The sequence below is a fragment of the Hyla sarda genome, chromosome 6, assembly GCF_029499605.1.
Source record: "Hyla sarda isolate aHylSar1 chromosome 6, aHylSar1.hap1, whole genome shotgun sequence".
Classification (NCBI taxonomy): domain Eukaryota; kingdom Metazoa; phylum Chordata; class Amphibia; order Anura; family Hylidae; genus Hyla; species Hyla sarda.
Genome location: NC_079194.1, coordinates 46,798,295 through 46,821,492, shown reverse-complemented (window position 1 = coordinate 46,821,492; position 23,198 = coordinate 46,798,295). Strand labels below are relative to the sequence as shown.

Sequence of the window (23,198 nt, the reverse complement as noted above, 5' to 3'; positions counted from 1 at the left end):
TCCTGCATGAACACACTGGGGGGAGATAAATAAAACTGTCTGAACCAAAATCTTGTGCAATTTGCACCAAAAAAGTAAATGGATGTTGCAAACTTAGACTAGACAGGCTAAAGATGCACCAGATTTTCAAACAGCTTAAGCCACAGTTAGAAATCTGGTTACACTGTGCAGTCTAAGTTTACAGGGGGGCAGATAATCAAAAACTGGCTAGTTCTTACTTAAAGGGGTTATGTAGGAATAGAAAATCAGAGCTAATTTCTTTCAAAAACTGCTCTGCGACTGTCTCCACGTTGGGTGTGCTTCTGCAGCTCAGTTTCATTGAAATGAATGGAGGCATGTTGTAATACCACACAACCTGGAAACAGACGTGGAGCTGTTCTTGAAAGAAATTAGCTCTGTTTTTCTATTCCTGTGCCAAATTTTTAACAGTGCATCTTGCGCATCTTACATTGACTACTCTTATTTTGCACCACTTTTTATTACTTTTTGGTGCATTTTAACCCCCCCCCCCCCCACCCCTTAGACTCCTACCAAAACCACACCCCCTCTTTTTGTTTTTAACTACTGCACATGTACCCAGTGGCACGATTTACCCCCCATAAAAAAAGCAAATTCAGCTTTGAAAAATTCCCCACCGTGTTTAAAAATTAGGCTGGGTTCACACTACGTTTTTGCCATACTGTTTTTAATCCGTTTTTCTTAAGAAAACCGTATGGCAAAAAAACGGATGTAACAGTATGGAAAAAAGTAAACCGTATGCGTTTTTAAACAGTATACTGTTTTAAAAGTGCATACAGTTCCGTCAGTTTTTATAGAAAAAAACCCATACGTTTTTGAAAATGTTGTCCATTTTTAATGGGAGGGGTCTTGGGTGGGGACTTTAGGATTCAAATGCGCATGTGCAAAGTAAAAACGTATACGTTTTTCCCCGTATGGAACCGTACACATGTGCGTTTCCCATTGACGTCCATTTTAAAAAAACGTATGCGGTTGCAGTACGGTTTTAAAACCGGAGTCAAAACAGTGGTTGACCACGATTTTGTCTCCGGTTTAAAAACCGTACTGCAACCGCATACGTTTTTTTTAACATGGACGTCAATGGGAAACGCACATGTATACGGTTCCATACGGGAAACACGTATACGTTCTTTCTTTGCACATGCTCATTTGAATCCTAAAGTCCCCACCCAAGACCCCTCCCATTAAAAATGGGGTTTTTTTCTATAAAAACTGACGGAACTGTATGCACTATTAAAAACAGTATACTGTTTAAAAACAAAAAACAAAGAAAAAAGAGAGATTCAGCTCACCACTGTGCGGTAATGGATACAGGAGCTCCGTAGTTGCAGGAGAGCAAGGCAGGCAGGGCGCGGGCCGTGTCCCGGAGAAAAATAGAAGAAGAAAGCACACGTGCAGGGGGGGCCTCCAGCTGCTCCAGAAAGTCCAATTAGAAAGTTAAAACTTCACCTTTAATATAACATGTTAAAAACAAAGGATATCCATGGTGGAAATAAAAAGAAGGAAGGGAAACCGACGCGTTTCGAGCCTGTACTGGCTCTTAGTCGTGGCACATAATATATCGGGCAAGTGCCCCCTTATACAGTGTAACTCCAAATGACCCCAAACGGAAACCCGGAGGCCCGGATTCCGGAAGGGTGATGACGTAGGTCAATGGTAAGAACATCTATAAGACCTGGAGTTACACTATATAAGGGGGCACTTGCCCGATATATTATGTGCCACGACTAAGAGCCAGTACAGGCTCGAAACGCGTCGGTTTCCCTTCCTTCTTTTTATTTCCACCATGGATATCCTTTGTTTTTAACATGTTATATTAAAGGTGAAGTTTTAACTTTCTAATTGGACTTTCTGGAGCAGCTGGAGGCCCCCCCTGCACGTGTGCTTTCTTCTTCTACTGTTTAAAAACGCATACGGTTTACTTTTTTCCCATACTGTTCCATCCGTTTTTTTGCCACACGGTTTTCTTTAGAAAAGCGGATTGAAAACAGTATGGCAAGAACGTAGTGTGAACCCAGCCTTAGACAGTTTTTCTGTTTTTGGTCAGAGCACACCATATTAGATAGCACTCAATCCACTTAGAGCAGTGGTCTCAAACTGTGGCCCTCCAGATGTTGCAAAACTTCAACTCCCAGCATGCCCGGACAGCCGTCGGCTGTCCGGGCATGCTGGGAGTTGAAGTTTTGCAACATCTTGAGGGCCACAGTTTGAGACCACTGGCTTAGAGGTGTCTGAATGCCACATCAACCCCCTTCAACGGCCACTTATGTATGATATCACAGGTATAGATGGTGCCTTCAGTTCACTGGTTCAGTGCTTCATGACTCCAATTAAAATCAATCCTATGAAATCTTATCCTCCACATAAATCCTTACATTTCTGTATTAACTCTTTGTAGTTGTACAGTGTCGGCATCTATCAGCCCAGCCTCAAGGATACATGAATTGTTCTCATCCATGGGGAAACTTCAGCTTTCAGTCTTCCTGCCACTATGGATGTTTTGATGGATTCGTCCTTAATGGTACAGATACGAGCATATGTCTCCCATCTGGGACGTGGAGCAGTGAAGAACCATATTGTACAGGTATAAAAATGTCACTATATAAAGGGGACCTACCTTTATTTTCATGCTGCCTAAACCACAAGTCATCACCAAGGTCCCTGGTTGCTTCTGTCTGCTCCACCGGAATCGATTGATAGATCTATCTATCCATCGACCTATCTATCTCATATCTATCTATCTCATATCTATCTGTGGTACCAAGGGTTGTGTAGGGAAATAGGTTATCACTTTGTGACGCCAGGGCACCGTTAGCCTATACACGGTCCGAAGTTGGAGACAGCTTCTCCTGGGCCAGACACAGGGAGTAAAGGAACACACCAATGTCAGGTTACAGATAACTGTCTTTACTGAGCAGGGTGTAGATGGTAATACACTGACAGTATGGTGCAAAGTGAGAGGATTCAGCGTATCCCCTTGGGTGCCCTTTACAGCTGTATTCTCCTGCTTGTGTATATTTAGCCTTGCAGCGTGCACCTGTATGCCGGGTCCATGGAATAGTTGTGTATCAGTATGTGCTGGCCAACTTATCCTTTTTTTGTATTGCACATATGGGAGAAGTGGCTACTTCCATGTTGGTTCCTGCACCCAACCCATTTTATAAGGTGCTGTATGTCCCAGACCTTACAAACCTGGTAACCGACTGCTCAAAGGCACATTCATAGTGGAGGGTCTGTCCCAATGAGGTCACCTTATCGTGGTGGGATGGTACACACTATTTGGCCAAACGGTAAGCTAAGCACCTCAATTTTTCATTCCTCAGTATAGCAATATAGCGTTTCCTTTTTGTTTGTGCTAGCAGTGTGCTGCTGTATTCTCCTGCTTGTATCTATCCATCTATCTATCCATCCATCTCATATCTATCTTATACCTATCCATCTATCTCATATCTATCTTTCTATCTATTTCACATCCCCGCTGAGCTCCGCTAAATGGAGCACTGTCTTGAATAGACGGGAGTTGAACAGAGAAACTACATGTCCGGTATTTTTCTCCGCTCAACTCCTCTATAATAATAGACACCCAATGAATCCCATTCAAGTCAATGGTATCCGTCAAGACCCAGCAGTGTTTGTTGTGCTAAGGGTCTGTTTGGGTCCTGTTTGGCACCAAACGGACCCTGAACGGGTTGGAGCACACCGGTTATGTGATTGCTGCCTCAGAAATATCTTTTAAAGACATATTTTTTAAGTTGGCTTGTTTTTTTATCATCAAAATGTCTGTTGAGATTGTGTTTTAGGGTTAAATCTGACTCCACTTTTTATCTGGTCTGGCCTCAACACATAAAATCATAACCATTGGTGGAAGATATTAATGCCTTCTTTCTTATACAGCTGTTCCATGTGATGAGCTCAGTCCTCCTCAGCAGGGCTCCTACACATGTCACCATCCATGGGCCGAGAACAGCTTTGGCTCCACTTGTGAATTCACCTGCTCAGAAGGATGGAAACTAAAGGGATCCAATAAAACAGTATGTGGCCCTACAGGCCGATGGACAGAGGAAAGTCCAGAATGTGAAGGTAGGTTCGGAAAAGTCTATTCCCATTGTATTGTAGTAGAGGGTGTGATGCAGGGCAGATGGAAGTACCCCAGGGGCAGATGGCATTAACCCCTTGTATTCATGACGCCAGGGCGTGGTTTATCCTCAACACCACCCGAAGGTATACAGCTGGATCCTGGGCTAGGCAAGGGGGCAATAATGACTCTGATGCCAAGTTACGGACAACGGTAGCTTTACTGAGTGACAGATGGAACAGTCTATACAGCTTAGCCAGGCCCACTGAGGTGACCAGTGACCTCAGGGCTTGCTGGGACTTGTAGTGGACTGGGACAATATTGCTGCAGGCCACGCTGACTTAAGACAGATGACTTTGACTTGACTGACTTGAATGGGACTGACTGTACCCCAATTGTAGCTTACTTGAAGACTTGTGGCTGCTGGACAGACTTGAGGTCTCCTATTGGCTCCAGACTCTTAGGACTTGACTTGGCTGGACCTCAGCATAAGCTCAGAGCTGAGCTCAAAGAGAAAGAGAGAAAAGAGACTCCTCCAGGGCTTATTGTACAGAGCGAACAGGTGAAGGGGCCCAGGGGACACTGAAGAGAGGCTGCCTGACAGGACAGGGAGGATACAGGAATACAACTCCTGTACTGGGCCACCACAGTGTATTTACATGCAGAAAACCAGATATGCTTTATTCAAGGTCTAAGAAAGTAATTTCATGTCATCTCCACTGCAGCCAAACCCTGTAAATTGTGAAAAGCTTCTTTATTTGTTGTTGTTTTTTTCTCACCGCTTGTTCTGGGGTAACCATGGAAGCATCAACAACTCTTCATTTATAGACTTTTTGTCATGTGGCCTCAAATATTTCAATGGGAATGTCCATGCCAAGTTTTCCTGTTGACATTTTCTTGAGAACCCCAGAGCAGGCACAATATTTTATATGATTGTAGACGTTATTAGAATTAATCATATCCCCTTATTTTAGAGAACTATTATTTCTTTTCTAGCTGTTACATGTAGGGCTCTCAGTCCTCCTCCGCCGGGGTCCCTTACATGTCACCATCCATGGGCTGAGAACACTTTGGGCTCCACTTGTGAATTCTCTTGCTCAGAAGGTTGGAAACTAATGGGATCCAACAAAACAATATGTGGTCCTACAGGTCAATGGACAGAAGAAATCCCTGAATGTGAAGGTATGTTTCGAAAATTCTACTTTTGTATTTCTCTGTATTAATAGGAAGTCGGACATGCTTGGTGTCAACATTAAAGGAGATACCTCATGCAAAAGAATTTATCCATAGGATAGGGGATCAGTTTTAGATCGGTGGGGGTGGTCCGAGCACTGAAGCCCCCTGCAATCTCCTGTTCGAGGCCCCGGCTCTCCCCTGGAGCAGTGTGTCCCGACCCCCTACCGAAGCAGCAGCCAATGATAGCCAAAAGGCTCTCCCATAGAGATATATGGAGGAGGCGTTGTGGCTAGGGGATACGTTTTTTTTTTGTTGATAAGGCTACTCCTTACACTCCTTAAAGTGTACCTGTCAGATCCCACAAAAAAACAAAACCGTTACATGTTACATGTTATGTCTCTATAGCCCATATTTCACTAAAAAATAGCATATTACAGCAGCTCAATGTCTTTTCCATCTTGTCAAATGGAGGGGGCGTGTCCATCTCTTGCCTACACTGCGATGATGCCTCCCCTACTCTGCCTACAGCTTTTGCAAAACTACAACTACCAGCATGCCCAGACATCCATTGACTGTCCAGGCATGCTTGGAGTTGTAGTGTTGCTACAGATGGAGGCACATGTTTGGTAAAACTTTGTGTTACAGCAGTGTTGCTGCAGGCTGTGTTCCTCTTGCAGCCTTGTCAAACAGCCATCTTGTGTCCATGACCCTTGGACACACTCATGCTGCTGTAGGACTTATCTGTGTCCCAGGAGGTATTGGGACCCCTAGTGGTGGCATTTTCAAAGGCAGTTTTCTTTAATAAAATGTGATTAAAAAAAAAAAAAAAAAAGAAGTATATTAGAAATTTTTTGGGCAAGATGTACAACATATAAAAAGTTTTTATATCTCACCGTGCCCATTTAAAAGGGGTACTCCACTGAAAAATCTTAACCCTTCCAATACTTATCAGCTGCTGTATGCTCCACAAGAAGTTCTTTTATTTTTGAATTTCCTTTCTGTCTGACCACAGTGCTCTCTGCTGACACCTCTGCCCATTTTATGAACTGTCCAGAGAAGGATCAGATGCCCATAGCAAACCTATCCTGCTCTGGAAAGTTCCTAGAATGGACAGAGGTGTCAGCAGAGAGCACTGTGGTCAGACAGAAAGGAAATTAAAAAAGAAAAGAACTTCCTGTGGAGCATATAGCAGCTGATAAGTACTGGAAGGGTTAAGATTTTTTAATAGAAGTAATTTACAAATCTGTTTAACTTTCAGGCACCAGTTGATTTAAAAAAAAGTTTTCCATGGGAGTCCCCCTTTAACCCCTTAAGGACGCAGGACGTAAATGTACGTCCTGGTGAGGTGGTACTTAACGCACCAGGACGTACATTTACGTCCTAAGCATAACCGCGGGCATCGGAGCGATGCCCGTGTCATGCGCGGCTTATCCCGGCTGCTGATCGCAGCCAGGGACCCGCCGGTAATGGCCGACGCCCGCGATCTCGCGGGCGTCCGCCATTAACCCCTCAGGTGCCGGGATCAATACAGATCCCGGCATCTGCGGCAGTTCGCGATTTAAATGAACGATCGGATCGCCCGCAGCGCTGCTGCGGGGATCCGATCATTCAGAACGCCGGACAGAGGTCCCCTCTCCTTCCTCCGTCCGGCTCCCGGCGTCTCCTGCTCTGGTCTGTGATCGAGCAGACCAGAGCAGGAGATGACCGATAATACTGATCTGTTCTATGTCCTATACATAGAACAGATCAGTATTAGCAATCATGGTATTGCTATGAATAGTCCCCTATGGGGACTATTCAAGTGTAAAAAAAAATGTAAAAAAATGTAAAAGTAAAAGAAAAGTGAAAAATCCCCTCCCCCAATAAAAAAGTAAAACGTCCGTTTTTTCCTATTTTACCCCCAAAAAGCGTAAAAAACATTTTTTATAGACATATTTGGTATCGCCGCGTGCGTAAATGTCCGAACTATTAAAATAAAATGTTAATGATCCCGTACGGTAAACGACGTGAACGAAAAAAAATTCCTACTTTTTTAATACATTTTATTAACAAAAAAATTATAAAAAATGTATTAAAAGTTTTTTATATGCAAATGTGGTATAAAAAAAAAGTACAGATCATGGCGCAAAAAATGAGCCCCCATACCGCCACTTATACGGAAAAATAAAAAAGTTAGAGGTCATCAAAATAAAGGGATTATAAACGTACTAATTTGGTTAAAAAGTTTGTGATTTTTTTTAAGCGCAACAATAATATAAAAGTATATAATAATGGGTATCATTTTAATCGTATTGACCCTCAGAATTAAGAACACATGTCATTTTTACCATAAATTGTACGTCGTGAGAACAAAACCTTCCAAAATTAGCAAAATTGCGTTTTTCGTTTTAATTTCCCCACAAAAATAGTGTTTTTTGGTTGCGCCATACATTTTATGATATAATGAGTGATGTCATTACAAAGGACAACTGGTCGCGCAAAAAACAAGCCCTCATACTAGTCTGTGGATGAAAATATAAAAGAGTTATGATTTTTAGAAGGCGAGGAGGAAAAAATGAAAACGTAAAAATTAAATTGTCTGAGTCCTTAAGGCCAAAATGGGCTGAGTCCTTAAGGGGTTAAGGACCAAGGACGTACCGAAATACACTGGTCCTGTTACCGGTGTTTGAAGTGTGCTCACAAGCTGAGCATGCTTCAAACTCAGTGGATCATAACTTCTATCAGCAGCCAGGACCCATGGTTAATACCAGGCATCACTGATCAGGCCAATGCCTGGCATTAACCCTTTAGATGCCGCAATCAAAGTTGATTGCGGTGTCTAAAATGCGGGGTTAACAATCCCGGCAGCTCAGCAGAGCTGATCGGGACCATTGCGGTAAAATCACAATGTCCCAATCACCTGAGTGGATGGCAGGAGGGCCCTTAACTGCCTCTTCGTTATCCTATTGGTCCTCTGCTGCTCCAGGAAACTTCAGTAGCCTGGAGCAGCAGAGCACCGATAACACTGATCAATGTTATGCTATGGCATGGCATTGAACAGTGTATGCAATCAAAAGATTGCATGGAATAGTCCCCTATGGGGACCAAAAAAAACTAAAGTGTAAAAGTTAATAGGAGGAAGGAGGAAAAAACGAAAGTGCAAAAATGAAAATTGGCTTGGTCCTTAAGGGGTTAAATGAGTACAGATGTTTTGTGAGATCCAATATCATTAAACAAGCAATGCAAATTTCATGTTGATAATAACTAGAAGAAATTCTCTTGAAAAGGTTTCATAAAAAGTAGTGCAATAGGTTTAACCCCTTAAGGACCGGAGGTTTTTCCGTTTTTGCATTTTCGTTTTTTGCTCCTTGCCTTTAAAAAATCATAACTCTTTCAAATTTACACCTAAAAATCCATATGATGGCTTATTTTTTGCGCCACCAATTCTACTTTGTAATGACGTCAGTCATTTTGCCCAAAAATCTATGGTGAAGCGGGAAAAAAAATCATTGTGCGACAAAATTGAAAAAAAAACGCTGTTTTGTAACTTTTGGGGGCTTCCGTTTCTACGTAGTACATTTTTCGGTAGAAATGACACCTGATATGTATTCTGTAGGTCCATACGATTAAAATGATCCCCTACTTATATAGGTTTGATTTTGTCGGACTTTTGGAAAAAATCATAACTACATGCAGGAAAATTAATACGTTTAAAATTGTCATCTTCTGACCCCTATAACTTTTTTATTTTTCCGTGTATGGGGCGGTATGAGGGCTCATTTTTTGCGCTGTGATCTGAAGTTTTTAACGGTACCATTTTTGCATTGATAGGACTTATTGATCATTTTTAAATTATATAAAAAGTGACCAAAAATGCACTATTTTGGACTTTGGAATTTTTTTGCGCGCACGCCATTGACCGAGCGGTTTAATTAATGATATATTTTTATAATTCGGACATTTCCGCACGCGGTGATACCACATATGTTTATTTTTATTTTCACTGTGTTTTTTGTTTTATTGGAAAAGGGGGGTGATTCAAACTTTTAATAGGGGAGGAGTTAAATGATCTTTATTCACTTTTTTTTTCCACTTTTTTTGTGCAGTGTTATAGGTCCCATAGGGACCTATAACACTGCACACACTGATCTTCTATGTTGATCACTGGTTTCTCATAAGAAACCAGTGATCAACGATTCTGCCGCATGACTGCTCATGCCTGGATCTCAGGCACTGAGCAGTCATTCGGCGATCGGACAGCGAGGAGGCAGGTAGGGGCCCTCCCGCTGTCCTGTCAGCTGTTCGGGATGCCGCGATTAGCCGCGGCTATCCCGAACAGCCCGACTGAGTTAGCCGGGAACTTTCACTTTCACTTTTAGCCGCGCGGCTCAGCTTTGAGCGCGCGGCTAAAGGGTTAATAGAGCGCGGCGCCGCGATCGGCGCTGCGCGCTATTAGAGGCGGGTCCCGGCTTCACTATGACGCCGGGCCCGCCATGATATGACGCGGGGTTACTGTGTAACCCCGCGTTATATCAGAAGACCAGGACCAATGACGTACCGGTACGTCCTTGGTCCTTAAGGGGTTAAAGAGTACGGTACTTGTCACGAAACTAAACTTTTAATATATTGTTCGTTATGTAATGATAAGACACTTTGCTTTTTACTTGCTGTTAAAATTCTCAACCTTTATATGTTTTTAATGTGATTGAAAAAACGTCCACTAGGTGTCTCTGTTCTGTTCCTTATCGCAAGTCAAACAGTTAGTTTGGTCTCCTCCTGCCCTGGCAGGAGACCAAACTCAGGAAGTGTGTGCAGGGACATGGCAATGCACAGCTCTCACAGTCTTCAGTGACGTTGTGCCTGCTAGGGAACACCCACTTTCTCCTGCCGAGAGCTCACACAATGTGAGCGACGGTAAAGCTCAGAAAAATTAAGGGCAGGAGGGGTGTTAGGAGTAGTTAGGGAATATAATCTGAGTTAGTTTAGAAAACACGGTTTGATGACAGGTAATCTTTAAAGGTTTTTTTTTATACACACATTGATTAAATCTGCCATAAATGTCTCATTGTTGTTAGTCTCTTTGTGTCCCATTTCATAGTTTTTGTATTTCTTTCTTGTCAGCTATAATAGACAGTGACCGCACATGTGAGGAATGTAGCAATAGATCCCCATTGTCGGGATTTTGTGACTGTCCCACTAGTTGGAGTTCTACCTATTCAGCATTTATAGTAGAGCTAAAAAGAAAAAAGAAACCAAAAACCATTACATGAAAAAACACTTTCTATGACATGATTTTTTTTCTCTTACTTTCCTATCTTCTGAAGTAATACTATTGTTTTTGCTCTGGGTTAGTCATACATAGGTTAACCAGGCTAGCTCTATACATTAGATGGCTGTCAGATGAACACTCATGCCTATTCTCCTGACATCTATCTTCGCTGATGCCTCCGTAAATAAACATACTCAGCCAAACATGTATGTATTCTCAAAGAGAAGGAGGGAAAGTTTCCACCAGACCCCTGAAGGCGGTCTATCTCTCCTAACAAGAAAAGGGTAGGACAGCTGGAAATCCTTATCTCCACTGACATCTGACATCAAGGTAAAGTTGGGAGACTACCATAAACATTAGATTGTCGCCCAGTGCTGCTAAAATTTTACATTTCAACTAACCATAACTTAAAGTGTATGAGCAGCTTAATTTTCTCTACATCCTGTCGCGTGTCCTCCCATTCACAATCGAGGTGCTAATGCAATGTTTACCTGCTGACCCTTTCTGGATAACACCAGAGCAAGCACAATAATTTATATAACTGTAGCTGATATTATAATATAACATATCCACCCGATTTCTCAGCATAAATATTTCTATTCTAGCTGTTCCATGTGATGAGCTCAGTCCTCCTAAGCAGGGCTCCTACACATGTCACCATCCATGGGCCGAGTACAGCTTTGGCTCCACTTGTGAATTCACCTGCTCAGAAGGATGGAAACTAAAGGGATCCAATAAAACAGTATGTGGCCCTACAGGCCGATGGACAGAAAAAGTTCCTGAATGTGAAGGTAGGTTCAGGAAACTCTGTTCCTATTTCTATGAATTAATAGAAAGTCAGAAATGCTTGTTTCAAAGAAAGTGCAAAATATTTTTGGTGGTAGGTGTATTGTAATAAAAAATATTAAAGTATACCTGTCACGAAATAGAAAAAAAAAAAAATAGAAAACGCACCAGGATCGCTCTTTAACTGTTGCTGATCCTCTCTATGTGTTTAAGTCCTTGCTATCAATCTTTTATAGCTCCTAATTCACTTGTTTATGTTGCTCACACTGTATGCAGTTCACTAAGGAGGAGGGGGCATTCCCTTGCTTGCCCTCCGATCTCATGTGGGAACTTCCTCCATCAATACTTGGAGCTGACAATAGGCTGCTCCATGTACTGACGCTCTATGACATGCGTCCAGCTCACACAGCAGGCTGTTTGACAAACCGATAGCCTGCACAGAGCCCTACTTGTTCCACCCACACTTCCTGTATTTTGTCCCAACTTAGCTGCCTGCTGAAACACACAGGGAATAGCTTCAGGGACATAGCAGTGGTAAGACGCGGGGACAAAATAGTGGTAAAAAGTATTAAATAAACGTAATGAACAGAGAAGACCAGATATTGAGTGCTATGTTGTATTCTCACTATGACATATGTTCTTGAAGTCCACATCTGCTTAATGTATGAGCACAAGAGTTCGATTGGCTGTTAGTGGCTACAGAACAGGGGTCAAGTGCTGGGAAAAAGGGTTGATCCTGCAGGACTCCTGTTAATGGGAATAGTGTTCCTGCTGTGAATAAATTGCAGAAACTCAGTTCCAACGCATTCCTGCAGGACTGGAGCCCTGCCATTGAAAGATAATTAGTGCTGCACACCTGCTGTGCCACGGTCAATTTTCTTTGTTTTACATAGATATATTACAGATATACATATAATGTCATTGTCTACATTATATAAAAAATGTTTGCCAATGACAGTGCCAATTTAAGAAGCAATGTCCTGTTCAATAGCCACAAAAGAAAAGGTAGGTTCGGCACTGCTGTACTTCAATGTAACTTCACACTGAACTATATTCAGTAGCGGTGCAGTCTGCAGATTCTGATGGGTAGGCAAGTATGGAAATGACAGCTCCAGGAATAAAGAAACAATTGCACTCGCCCAAAAACAATGAAAGGCTTAAACTGGCTGTCTGATTTTTAATTATGCCCGTGAGCCACTTGTTTATTTTCCCCCTTCCACATATTGTTTCTGACCCTTAAAAAAAAGAGTGTGCTGTGCTTTCTCTAAAGTGTAATCTTTATATCCATTCTGTGCGTGCATTAATTTGTCCCAGTCCTTAACTTCCCTTGTTTGTGAGTAAGTGTCTTTAATTTCTTGCACCATTTCCTTCTCTTTCTTATTGCATTTCTTTCTAAAATTAGCTATTTTCTTTATTAATATACCTCTCAAAAAGGCTTTTAACGTATCCCACACCATGTGCAGCCCCGTAGACCCTTTATTAAATGCCCAAAACTCTGCTATCTCCTCTTCTACCCCTTCCGTGATTTCCTTAATATGAAGCCAATGTGGATTAATAGTGAAATTATGTGTATTTGTTGTTCTCCTATAATTTTTTAAGTAAGCCACCAACATTGCGTGGTCAGAAACCGTTTTGGGCTCATAACTTATTTTTTGCACTAAAGTGAGTGTTTGTTCTTCTACTAATATTAGGTCAATCCTAGATGCCGTTTTATGTGACATATTAAAACAAGAAAAGTTTTGTTTAGTTGGGTATAGATGGCGCCAGGCATCGCTCCACCAACTTTCCTGACACCATCTGTACAGTAAAGTATCTTTGGTTCCAGTTCTACTACCCCTCCAGTCTTGTATTTAATCCATCACTCAGTTAAAGTCACCCAAGGCAAAGAATTCTTTATATGTTTTCCCCTCCAAAAATTTTGTTAATCTCTGTAGTATCTCAAGTGAAAAAGGTGGCGGGATGTAGATCGCTGCTATCACCGTGTCAACACCCTCCCAATTAAAATATATAAACACATAGCGACCTTTTGAATCAATTTCTACCATATAATCTTGAAACCCCACCGCGTGAGGGATCAACACAGACACCCCTGCCGAGTAATTAGAGATAGTTGAGTGATATGTGGTTTTTGCCCATTTTTTCCTTATTAAGCTGACTGATTCCTTTGTTAAATGGGTCTCGATTAGAATTATTACTGCTGGGAGAGTTATTTATTTTATCAAATATAGAGCATCTTTTCCTATTCTCCTTAATACCCCTGATGTTCCATACAATTATTTTCTTACTCCCTGCCTTCATTTTGCTATCCTAATTCCTTTCCCGGTTAGGGACAAAAAAGGAAAAAAAAAAGGGGTGATAACTGTTTTTTTTTACGTAGGTTGACGGTGGTCCCTTCGCCTTCCCCTCTTCCTCCTCCCCCCATCCCCGCTCCCTACACCAACCCATCCCCTCTTCGCCCCCTCCCCCCTCTTGCCCTCTTATCATCTTCACAGCCGTTTGCTGCGAACCTAAACTTACACTAGCCTCACCCCACCCCGCTCCAACCCTACCCCCCCCTCGCCTGCCATACTTATGAGAAAAATATGTTCTTCAACTCTATAAACCTCTACTTCCCAACCACTTATCTATCTCTTTGATCATTATACTTGATTCTCATCCTAGCGGGGTACAGAAGCGAGAATGGAATATCAGCTACTCTAAGTCTCCTTTTAATCTGTACAAACTGCATTCTTTTTCTTTGTGTTTCCCTTGAGAAATTAATTAAAAAACAGAGAACAAATAAAGAGATAAAAGTAATAAAGCATGAGAATAACAGACTGGTATATAATAAAGAGGAAATAGAACTAATTATTTTAAAATTCTATAAAGAATTATATAAGAGTGAGGTTAATCAGACAGATCTTGATACAAAACAATATCTGAGAACATTAAACCTCCCAAAAATTTCGGAGGAACAAAGGCAGGAATTAAACAGGGAAATTAATATAGAGGAATTAAATAGGGCACTCAAATCATGTTCAGGAAATTCTGCACCCGGGAGTGACGGAATGGTATTTGAAATTATAGAGTTTTTGGAGCCACATTATTGCCATATCTTTTGGAAATATGTAATGAATCCTTAGCATCAGGGAAATTATCCCTGTTGATGGCAGAAGCATGTATTGTACTTATTCCAAAGAAGGGCAAAGATGAGAAAGAAATAGGCTCCTACCGCCCAATATCATTACTTAACACTGACTATAAGCTGTTTGCAAAAATCTGGGCACTTCGGTTGCAGAAAGTGATTAAAAATATAGTTAATGAAGACCAGAGAGGTTTCATACAAGGTAGAAATATTTATAGCAACATCCAGAGAACCTTCTTGAACATGCAGCTGGGTACAGATGGGCCCCACTCTATCCTGTCATTGGACGCCAATAAAGCGTTTGACAGGGTAGAGTGGGGCTATTTAGGAAAGGTGGTTGAAGAGATGAATCTGGGGGAGCTACTAAAGAAGGCAATAAATGTAATATACCAATCCCCTACAGCCAGAATAAAAATAAACGGAACATTGTCAGCGAGTTTTACCCTTGAAAGAGGTACCAGGCAAGGATGCCCATTATCCCCCTCCCTATTCGCCATAGCAATAGAACCACTGGCACAGGCCATTAGAATTACTGACAAATTTGAGGGGTTTGGGATTAAGGGTCCAAGGGAAAGAATACTACTTTACGTGGATGACGTGTTACTTTTTGTTAAAAAGCCAGCTGACAAAATAAAGATAATAAGAGAGATAGTGGAAGAGTACGGGAAGTACTCGGATTATAAAATTAACTTGTTAAAGTCGGGCATCCTCCCACTGGGCAGTCAAAGTAGCCCGTTGCCAGAAGATAATTCTACCTTTAGACCTATTGAAGTAATAGAATACTTAGGTACCAAAATTACAAGTAATATTTCCCAATATGTTAAATTAAATATCATCCCGATGATATTAAATATTCAAAGTAAGATTAATATATGGAATAGACTCCCACTATCCTCCGCGGATCGTGTGATACTATTAATAAAAAGTGTTGTGTTACCAATGTTACTTCACCCCCTTAGAGCAGCCCCAACATGGGTGCCAGAGAAATATTTCAAAGAGATAGAGAGATGTATAAATGAATTAATTTGGGGACGAAAACATGTTAGGATTAAACAGCATGTGATTAATCCACCAGTTAAATTAGGAGGGATGGGTATACCCAATTTTGAGTTTTATTATCTTGCATCCCAATTAAATATGCTTCGCTCAGAGGATGGGATGATAAATGCCTTCCTGAACGTAACGGGATGGGAAAACGCCTCTATATGGGAAATATTAGAAGGTAAAAGATATTTGGAAAGCAAAATCTGGGGCAATAGGTACTTCCCAGAGGTATATAAACTAAAAGAATATGTGAATTGGGAGGTAAATGGAATCTCCAAAGTAGAACAACTAGTAAATAACATATGCCTCCTCTCCTGGAATGAATTATCCTTCAGATACAAATTAGAAGGTAGACAGTTATTTGCCTATCAACAGGTTAAAAGGGCATTTCAGGAGAAAAAAATTATCCTAGGTGGGCGATTGAAAACCACTTGCTGTTTGACCTGTTGATGGATAATCAATGTCAAGATAAGGGAAGGATGAGTAAGATCTATAAAATTATGATTAAGCATAGAGCATTAAATAACAAGAAGATAATAAGTGGCAAATGGGAAAAAGAAAAAGGGAGAATGGAGGAAAAGAATTGGTATGAAATCTTTCAGAATATCGATAACTCTACACTCAGTAATAATCACAAAATATCACAAGTGAAATTAATACACAAAATACAGTATACCCCGCAACGGTTATTTAACCCCTTAAGGACTCAGCCCATTTTGGCCTTAAGGACTCAGACAATTTAATTTTTACGTTTTCATTTTTTCCTCCTCGCCTTCTAAAAATCATAACTCTTTTATATTTTCATCCACAGACTAGTATGAGGGCTTGTTTTTTGCGCGACCAGTTGTCCTTTGTAATGACATCACTCATTATATCATAAAATGTATGGCGCAACCAAAAAACACTATTTTTGTGGGGAAATTAAAACGAAAAACGCAATTTTGCTAATTTTGGAAGGTTTTGTTTTCACGCCGTACAATTTATGGTAAAAATGACATGTGTTCTTTATTCTGAGGGTCAATACGATTAAAATGATACCCATTATTATATATTTTTATATTATTGTTGCGCTTAAAAAAAATCACAAACTTTTTAACCAAATTAGTACGTTTATAATCCCTTTATTTTGATGACCTATAACTTTTTTATTTTTCCGTATAAGCGGCGGTATGGGGGCTCATTTTTTGTGCCATGATCTGTACTTTTTTTTGATACCACATTTGCATATAAAAAACTTTTTATAAATTTTTTATAATTTTTTTTTCAATAAAATGTATTAAAAAAGTAGGAATTTTGTACTTTTTTTTTTTTTTCGTTCACGCCGTTCACCGTACGGGATCATTAACATTTTATTTTAATAGTTCGGACATTTACGCACGCGGCGATACCAAATATGTATATAAAAAATGTTTTTTACGCTTTTTGGGGGTAAAATAGGAAAAAACGGACGTTTTACTTTTTTTGGGGGGGAAGGGATTTTTAACTTTTTTTTTACTTTTACAGAGGGGACCTCCGTCCGGCGTTCTGAATGATCGGATCCCCGCAGCAGCGCTGCGGGCGATCCGATCGTTCATTTAAATCGCGAACTGCCGCAGATGCCGGGATCTGTATTGATCCCGGCACCTGAGGGGTTAATGGCGGACGCCCGCGAGATCGCGGGCGTTGGCCATTTCCGGCGGGTCCCTGGCTGCGATCAGCAGCCGGGATCATCCGCGCATGACACGGGCATCGCTCCGATGCCCGCGGTTATGCACAGGACGTAAATGTACGTCCTGGTGCGTTAAGTACCACCTCACCAGGACGTACATTTACGTCCCGCGTCCTTAAGGGGTTAAAATGGGACTAAGATCAGAATCGAAATTTCCCAGATGTCAAATGGAAGATGCAGATATAGAGCACATGATGTGGAAGTGTGTAAAGATACAGGGGTTTTGGGGACAAGTTCTAGGGAAGCTGGAAAAAGATCTAGAACTGAACTTAAAACATAGTTTCACTACGATAATGATGGGGCTAGAAATTGGTGGGAATAAATTACTGACCCACAAACTATTGGGACTGGTTTTCCCCGCGGACACCGCACATAAACGAGTGGTTGTACACAATAGATAAAGTTAGAAAATATGAGGAAATATACTATCTTGATAAAAAGAAAAGGGTAGTAAACACTAAAGAATGGGAAAGATGGACACAAATCGTGAAGAGTACCCTATGAAAGGGTACCAGGCTGACGGTGGAAGAGGGAGGGAGGGGATAGGGTTAGAGGGGGGGGAGTTAGAAGGTAGAAGGGATAGGGAGTTGTAGGTAGTAGAGGAATAAAGGGGGGAAAAAGGTAAAAGGAGGAAAACAAATACAATGTTTTTAAAGTAATTAAGAATGCAATTGTTTGTTCAATTGATGTCTGTATTTGGCAAGAAAAAATAAATAAATAAATAAATAAATAAATAAATAAAATAAACTGGCTGTCTGACAGCTTACCTATTGGCAATTTCTTGTGTAGGGATTGCTCTTTATGTAAGAGCACAAAGTGTAAAAATGTATTAACTTGTTGGGGGACATTTATCATCCCTGTCTATTTTTTGCATCAATATAGACCAATGGCCAGCGCGTATGTCTGGTCTATTGTGCGCCTATTTTATGAATAGTTGGCTCTTCATAAATTATGCGCATGGACTTTCGTTTAGATTTTATTTCCGCCACCTTCAACATGGTCTGAAATTTCAGCGTATTTTCAGTATTTCTGCACAATGCGACTTCTTATGCAAAAAGTCGCAATTGATAAATTCCAGACCACTGCATTTTTAGATCTGTTATAGACTACTATGCTGCAGTGAATTAAAAATTAAATTAAAAATCCTCTATACCAAAAGTCGCAAAAAAGCTGCACGAATATAGATTGCGACTTTCTGAGAGACAATTTTAGACGGGAAAAAACTGTCTAAATCCTTTGATAAATGTCCCCCATTGTGTATGTGCTGTCATGTCTGTGCAGTTTCTTCTGTATTGGCCATATAATAAGACACCTTTTTGTTCGCATACGCAAACATTTCAGATCTGTTGGAACAGGAAAAGGAGCAACTCACTTAAAGGGGTACTCCAGGGAACTAAACCCATAGACCATCATTTCCCTCTCACCAACCTCTTTGCCTAAATAACATTCATTAGCTATATAGAGCAGTTTCTCCTCTTTGGTTGTACTTAAATGCATAAAGTGAGGGAATTACATCTTCCAGCCATCCACTCTGTCTCTGTCCAAATCCCTCTCTGAAAGCAGCCCCCACCCTTTTAAGAGACAAACACCATGTGGTTTCTGCCCTGCACTGATAAGTCAAGTTATCTTTAGGTGCCTCTGTTTTGCACCAAACGGACCCTGAACGGGTTGGAGCACACCGGTGATGTGAACGTTGCCTCAGAAATATTTTTAAAGCCTTATTTATTTAGTAGGCTTGTTTTTTTTTTTATCATCAAAATGTCTGTTGAGATTGTGTTTTAGGGTTAAATCTGACTTCACTTTTTATCTGGTCTGGCCTCTACATATAACAAAATCATAACCATTGGTGGAAGATATTAATGCTTTTCTTCTTATATAGCTGTTCCATGTGATGAGCTCAGTCCTCCTCAGCAGGGCTCCTTCACATGTCACCATCCATGGGCAGAGAACAGCTTTGGTTCCACTTGTGAATTCACCTGCGCAGAAGGATGGAAACTAAAGGGATCCAATAAAACAGTATGTGGCCCTACAGGCCGATGGACAGAGGAAAGTCCAGAATGTGAAGGTAGGTTCTGTAAAGTCTATTCCCGTTGTATATTTATATATAGAAAAACATGTATGCTTTATTCAAGCTCTAAGAAAGTAATTTCATGTGATCTCCACCGCAGCCAAACCCTGGAAATTGTAAAACTTTTTTGTTTGTTTCTTTCACCAAAAGAAATTAGCTCTTTTTTTCTATTCCTGGATAACTCCTTTTAACAGTGAATCTTGCACATCTTACACTGTCTACCCTTATTCTGCACCACTTTTTATAACTTTTTCCTGCATTTTAAGCCCCACCTCTTTTCCAAAACCACGCCCCCCTTTTATGTTTTTTTTTAAATTAGTGCACATGGTGTAAAATGTATTTGAAGAGGTACCAGGTGGCATGATTTACACCCCCAAAAAACAGCAAATTCAGCTTTAAAAAATTCCCCACCGTGTCTAAGAATTAGACAGTTTTTCTTATAATCTCCATGTTATGCGCCAAATTTTGTATAATTTGAGTTTGGTCAGATTTTCATCATTGCTTTACCGGTCCCCTCTTCAAAGTCAGGTCCAGGGGCTAGCAGTTGTATACTGAAAAAATACAAGGTTTGGTCTCAAGGGGCGACACGCCTTTTTTACCATAAGAACTGTGAATTTTAATTCCTTGGTTGAACTTTATGATCGTACTGTATGTCTTTTTTCGGCCACAATGTAACCATTGGTTTTGGTGAGAGCACACCATATTAGATAGTACTCACTACAGAGCAGTGGTCTCAAACTGTGGCCCTCCAAATGTTGCAAAACTTCAACTCCCAGCATGCCCGGACAGCCAACGGCTGTCCGGGCATGCTGGGAGTTGAAGTTTTGCAACATCTGGAGGGCCACAGTTTGAGACCACTGGCTTAGGGGTTGTCTGAATGCCACATGAACCCCCTTCAATGTCCACTTATGTATGATATCACAGGTATAGATGGTGTCTTCAGTTCACTGGTTCAGAGCCTCGTGACTCCATTTAAAAACAATGCAATAAAATCTTATCCTCCACATAAATCCTTACATTTCTGTATTAACTCTTTGTAGTTGTACAGTGTCGGCATCTATCAGTCCAGCCTCAAGGATACATGAATTGTTCTCATCCATGGGGAAACTTCAGCTTTCAGTCTTCCTGCCACTATGGATGCTTTGATGGATTTGTCCTTAATGGTACAGATACGAGCATATGTCTCCCATCTGGGACGTGGAGCAGTGAAGAACCATATTGTACAGGTATAAAAATGTCACTATATAAAGGGGAACTACCTTTATTTTCATGCTGCCTAAACCACAAGTCATCACCGAGGTCTCTGGTAGCTCTGCTCCACCGGAATCGATTGATAGATCTATCTATCCATGGACATATCTATCTGTCTGTCTGTCTGTCTGTCTGTCTGTCTCTTATCTATCTATCTCATATCTATCTACAGGGGCATAGCTAGAAACCACAGGGCCCCGATGGGGGGGGGGGGGGGGAATAAATAGCCGATAACTTATGCCGGAATGTCGGTATAAGTTATCGGCTATCGGCCTTAACCTCCACAGATTATCGTTATTGGCCCTAAAAATTCGATATCGGTCGATCCCTACTACTGACCAGCGGCACACACACCGCAGTGTGGTCAGGATGCTAGCCCAGTAGGAAAACAGAAATATAAAACACAGAACTTCACATAAATGGATACAAGAGAATACACAGTGTGAACAGACACATACCAGAAAGGATGAATACATCCTACACCGACTAAACAAACACAGATTAAAATCTACTAAGAGCATGCCACATAAAATGGCTAAAACCAGAAAATACTAAATGCATGCTAAAACAGATAAAGTAGATTAAAAGCTCAAATAGCAGCAAGTCCAGCATATAATGAGGATATCAACCCGCGCTGAGGCTATGCTGGGCTGAATATAAATAGACACACCCAAAAGGCTATTGGCCGAAAGAGGCTAAGGCTGAAAAGGCCAGAGAAACTAACCCTTCCCTGACCAGGAAACATAAAACTGTTCACACACACATCAAAACCAATAGGCTGTGTGTGAACGCAGACAAATACAGACATGACAATTTAAGTTTGCATTTTAACTGTACATACACCACCAACAAGGTGGAATAATAAACATGACCAACAACAGACTCAGTTAGCCTCAAGGATTAGCTGTGAGGGGCAGACAGGGAATCAACACTACAAAAGCTAGCGCCAACAGGGCAGCAGGGCACATCTGAGACGAACGAGAGGAGGCCCAATAAAGACAAACATTCTCACACAGACACAAACACACATCCCGGCAACCACAGCCCCTCCCAACCCCACCCCCCAGAGGACATCAGTACACCATTAAAACTTACTGGCCAACACTAGCTGGAGGGTCGACCGACACATCCAGCAGAAGCCAAGGGGTCCATTTTTTTCAGGCACTTACGACTCAGGTATAGGGCTTGATACAACGGGACATATTTGTTGAGCATATTTAGCCAAAGGAGATGAGAAGTATCCTTCCGGGACATCACTACCACTTTACGAGTGCAGAATAGCAGAAAGCGAATCAGCAAACGTCTGTGTGAGCTAGACCACGTCATTATTAACACCCAGCAAGCAAACCACCAGAGTAAACAAAAATGGAAAGTCCAGATTATCAGCAAGAAATTTAATTACCTCCCTCCAGAAGACAGCAACGACAGGACACTCCCACACCGCATGCAGAAAGGTACCAACTTCCACTGAGCATTAAAAACATAAATCAGATTGAGATACACCAATGCGTTTAAGCTCAGCAGTGGTATAATATAACCTCCGAACATATCTTGATTGTATCAGCATATCTCGACTACTGACCACCGTAGCGTAGTAAGAACCCTCAACCTCCTTCCATTGATTGTCAGACGAATCAGGGATATTTGTCACCCATTTATGGAAGGCCTGTAAGAAGGGGTTAGGTCCCAGCATCTGGAGGAGTGCATAAGCTTGAGGAAGGGGTTTAGAAAGGTCCCTAGTGCCCAGGAGAAGCTCCAACTCAGAAAACCATAAAACTTTTTTATTTGTTTGTTTTTCTCACCGCTTGCTCACCGCATCAACAACTCTTCATTTAAGGGCTTTCTGTCATGTGACCTCAAATATTTTCAATAGGAATGTCCATGGCAAGTTTTCCTGTTGGCATTTTCTTGAGAACCCCAGAGCAGGCACAATATTTTATATGGCTGTAGTTATTAGAATTAATCATATCCCCTCATTTTAGAAAACCATTATTTCTATTCTAGCTGTTACATGTAGGGGTCTCAGTCCTCCTCCGCCGGGGTCCCTTACATGTCACCATCCATGGGCTGAGAACAGTTTGGACTCCGCTTGTGAATTCTCTTGCTCAGGAGGATGGAAACTAAAGGGATCAAACAAAACAATATGTGGTCCTACAGGTCAATGGACAGAAGAAACCCCTAAATGTGAAGGTATGTTTCGAAAATTCTACTTTTGTATCTCTCTGTATTAATAGGAAGTCGGGCATGCTTGATGTAAACATTAAAGGACATACCTCATGCAAAAAAACGTAACCCCTATCTGCAGGCATTAACCCTTTAGGTTCCGCTATCAAGTGGAGCTGATCGGGATCATCGTGGTAAAATCGCGATGTCCCAATTAGCTGAGTGGACAGCGGGAGGGCCCTTCCTTCCTCCTCGCCATCCGATCAGTCCTCTGCTGCTATAGGAAGCTTCATCAGGCTGGAGCAGCAGAGCACCGATTACACTGATTAATGCTATGCTATGGCATAACAATGAACACTGTATGCAATCGGGGGGACTAAAATAAATAAATAAATAGATAAAGTGTAAAAAAAAAAAAAAAGTTAATAGCAGAAAGGACGAAAAAAATTTAATGGAAAAATGAAAATTGGCCTAGTACTTAACCCATTAAGGATGCAGGTCATTTTTACCTTAAGGACGCAGCCCTTTTTCGCAATT

The 23,198-nt window shown here is 41.2% G+C and overlaps 1 protein-coding gene across 1 annotated transcript in view; it reads left to right on the top strand.

The window, feature by feature from the left end:
- LOC130277428 (uncharacterized) overlaps nucleotides 1-23,198 on the top strand; it is a 125,422-nt gene that overhangs the window by 65,829 nt on the left and 36,395 nt on the right. The window contains exons 25-31 of the mRNA XM_056528098.1: nucleotides 2,417-2,602; nucleotides 3,913-4,098; nucleotides 5,090-5,275; nucleotides 11,123-11,308; nucleotides 19,059-19,244; nucleotides 20,288-20,473; nucleotides 22,503-22,688. Of these exons, the coding sequence (XP_056384073.1) occupies nucleotides 2,417-2,602; nucleotides 3,913-4,098; nucleotides 5,090-5,275; nucleotides 11,123-11,308; nucleotides 19,059-19,244; nucleotides 20,288-20,473; nucleotides 22,503-22,688 (1,302 nt within the window). The remainder of the gene's footprint in view (nucleotides 1-2,416; nucleotides 2,603-3,912; nucleotides 4,099-5,089; nucleotides 5,276-11,122; nucleotides 11,309-19,058; nucleotides 19,245-20,287; nucleotides 20,474-22,502; nucleotides 22,689-23,198) is intronic.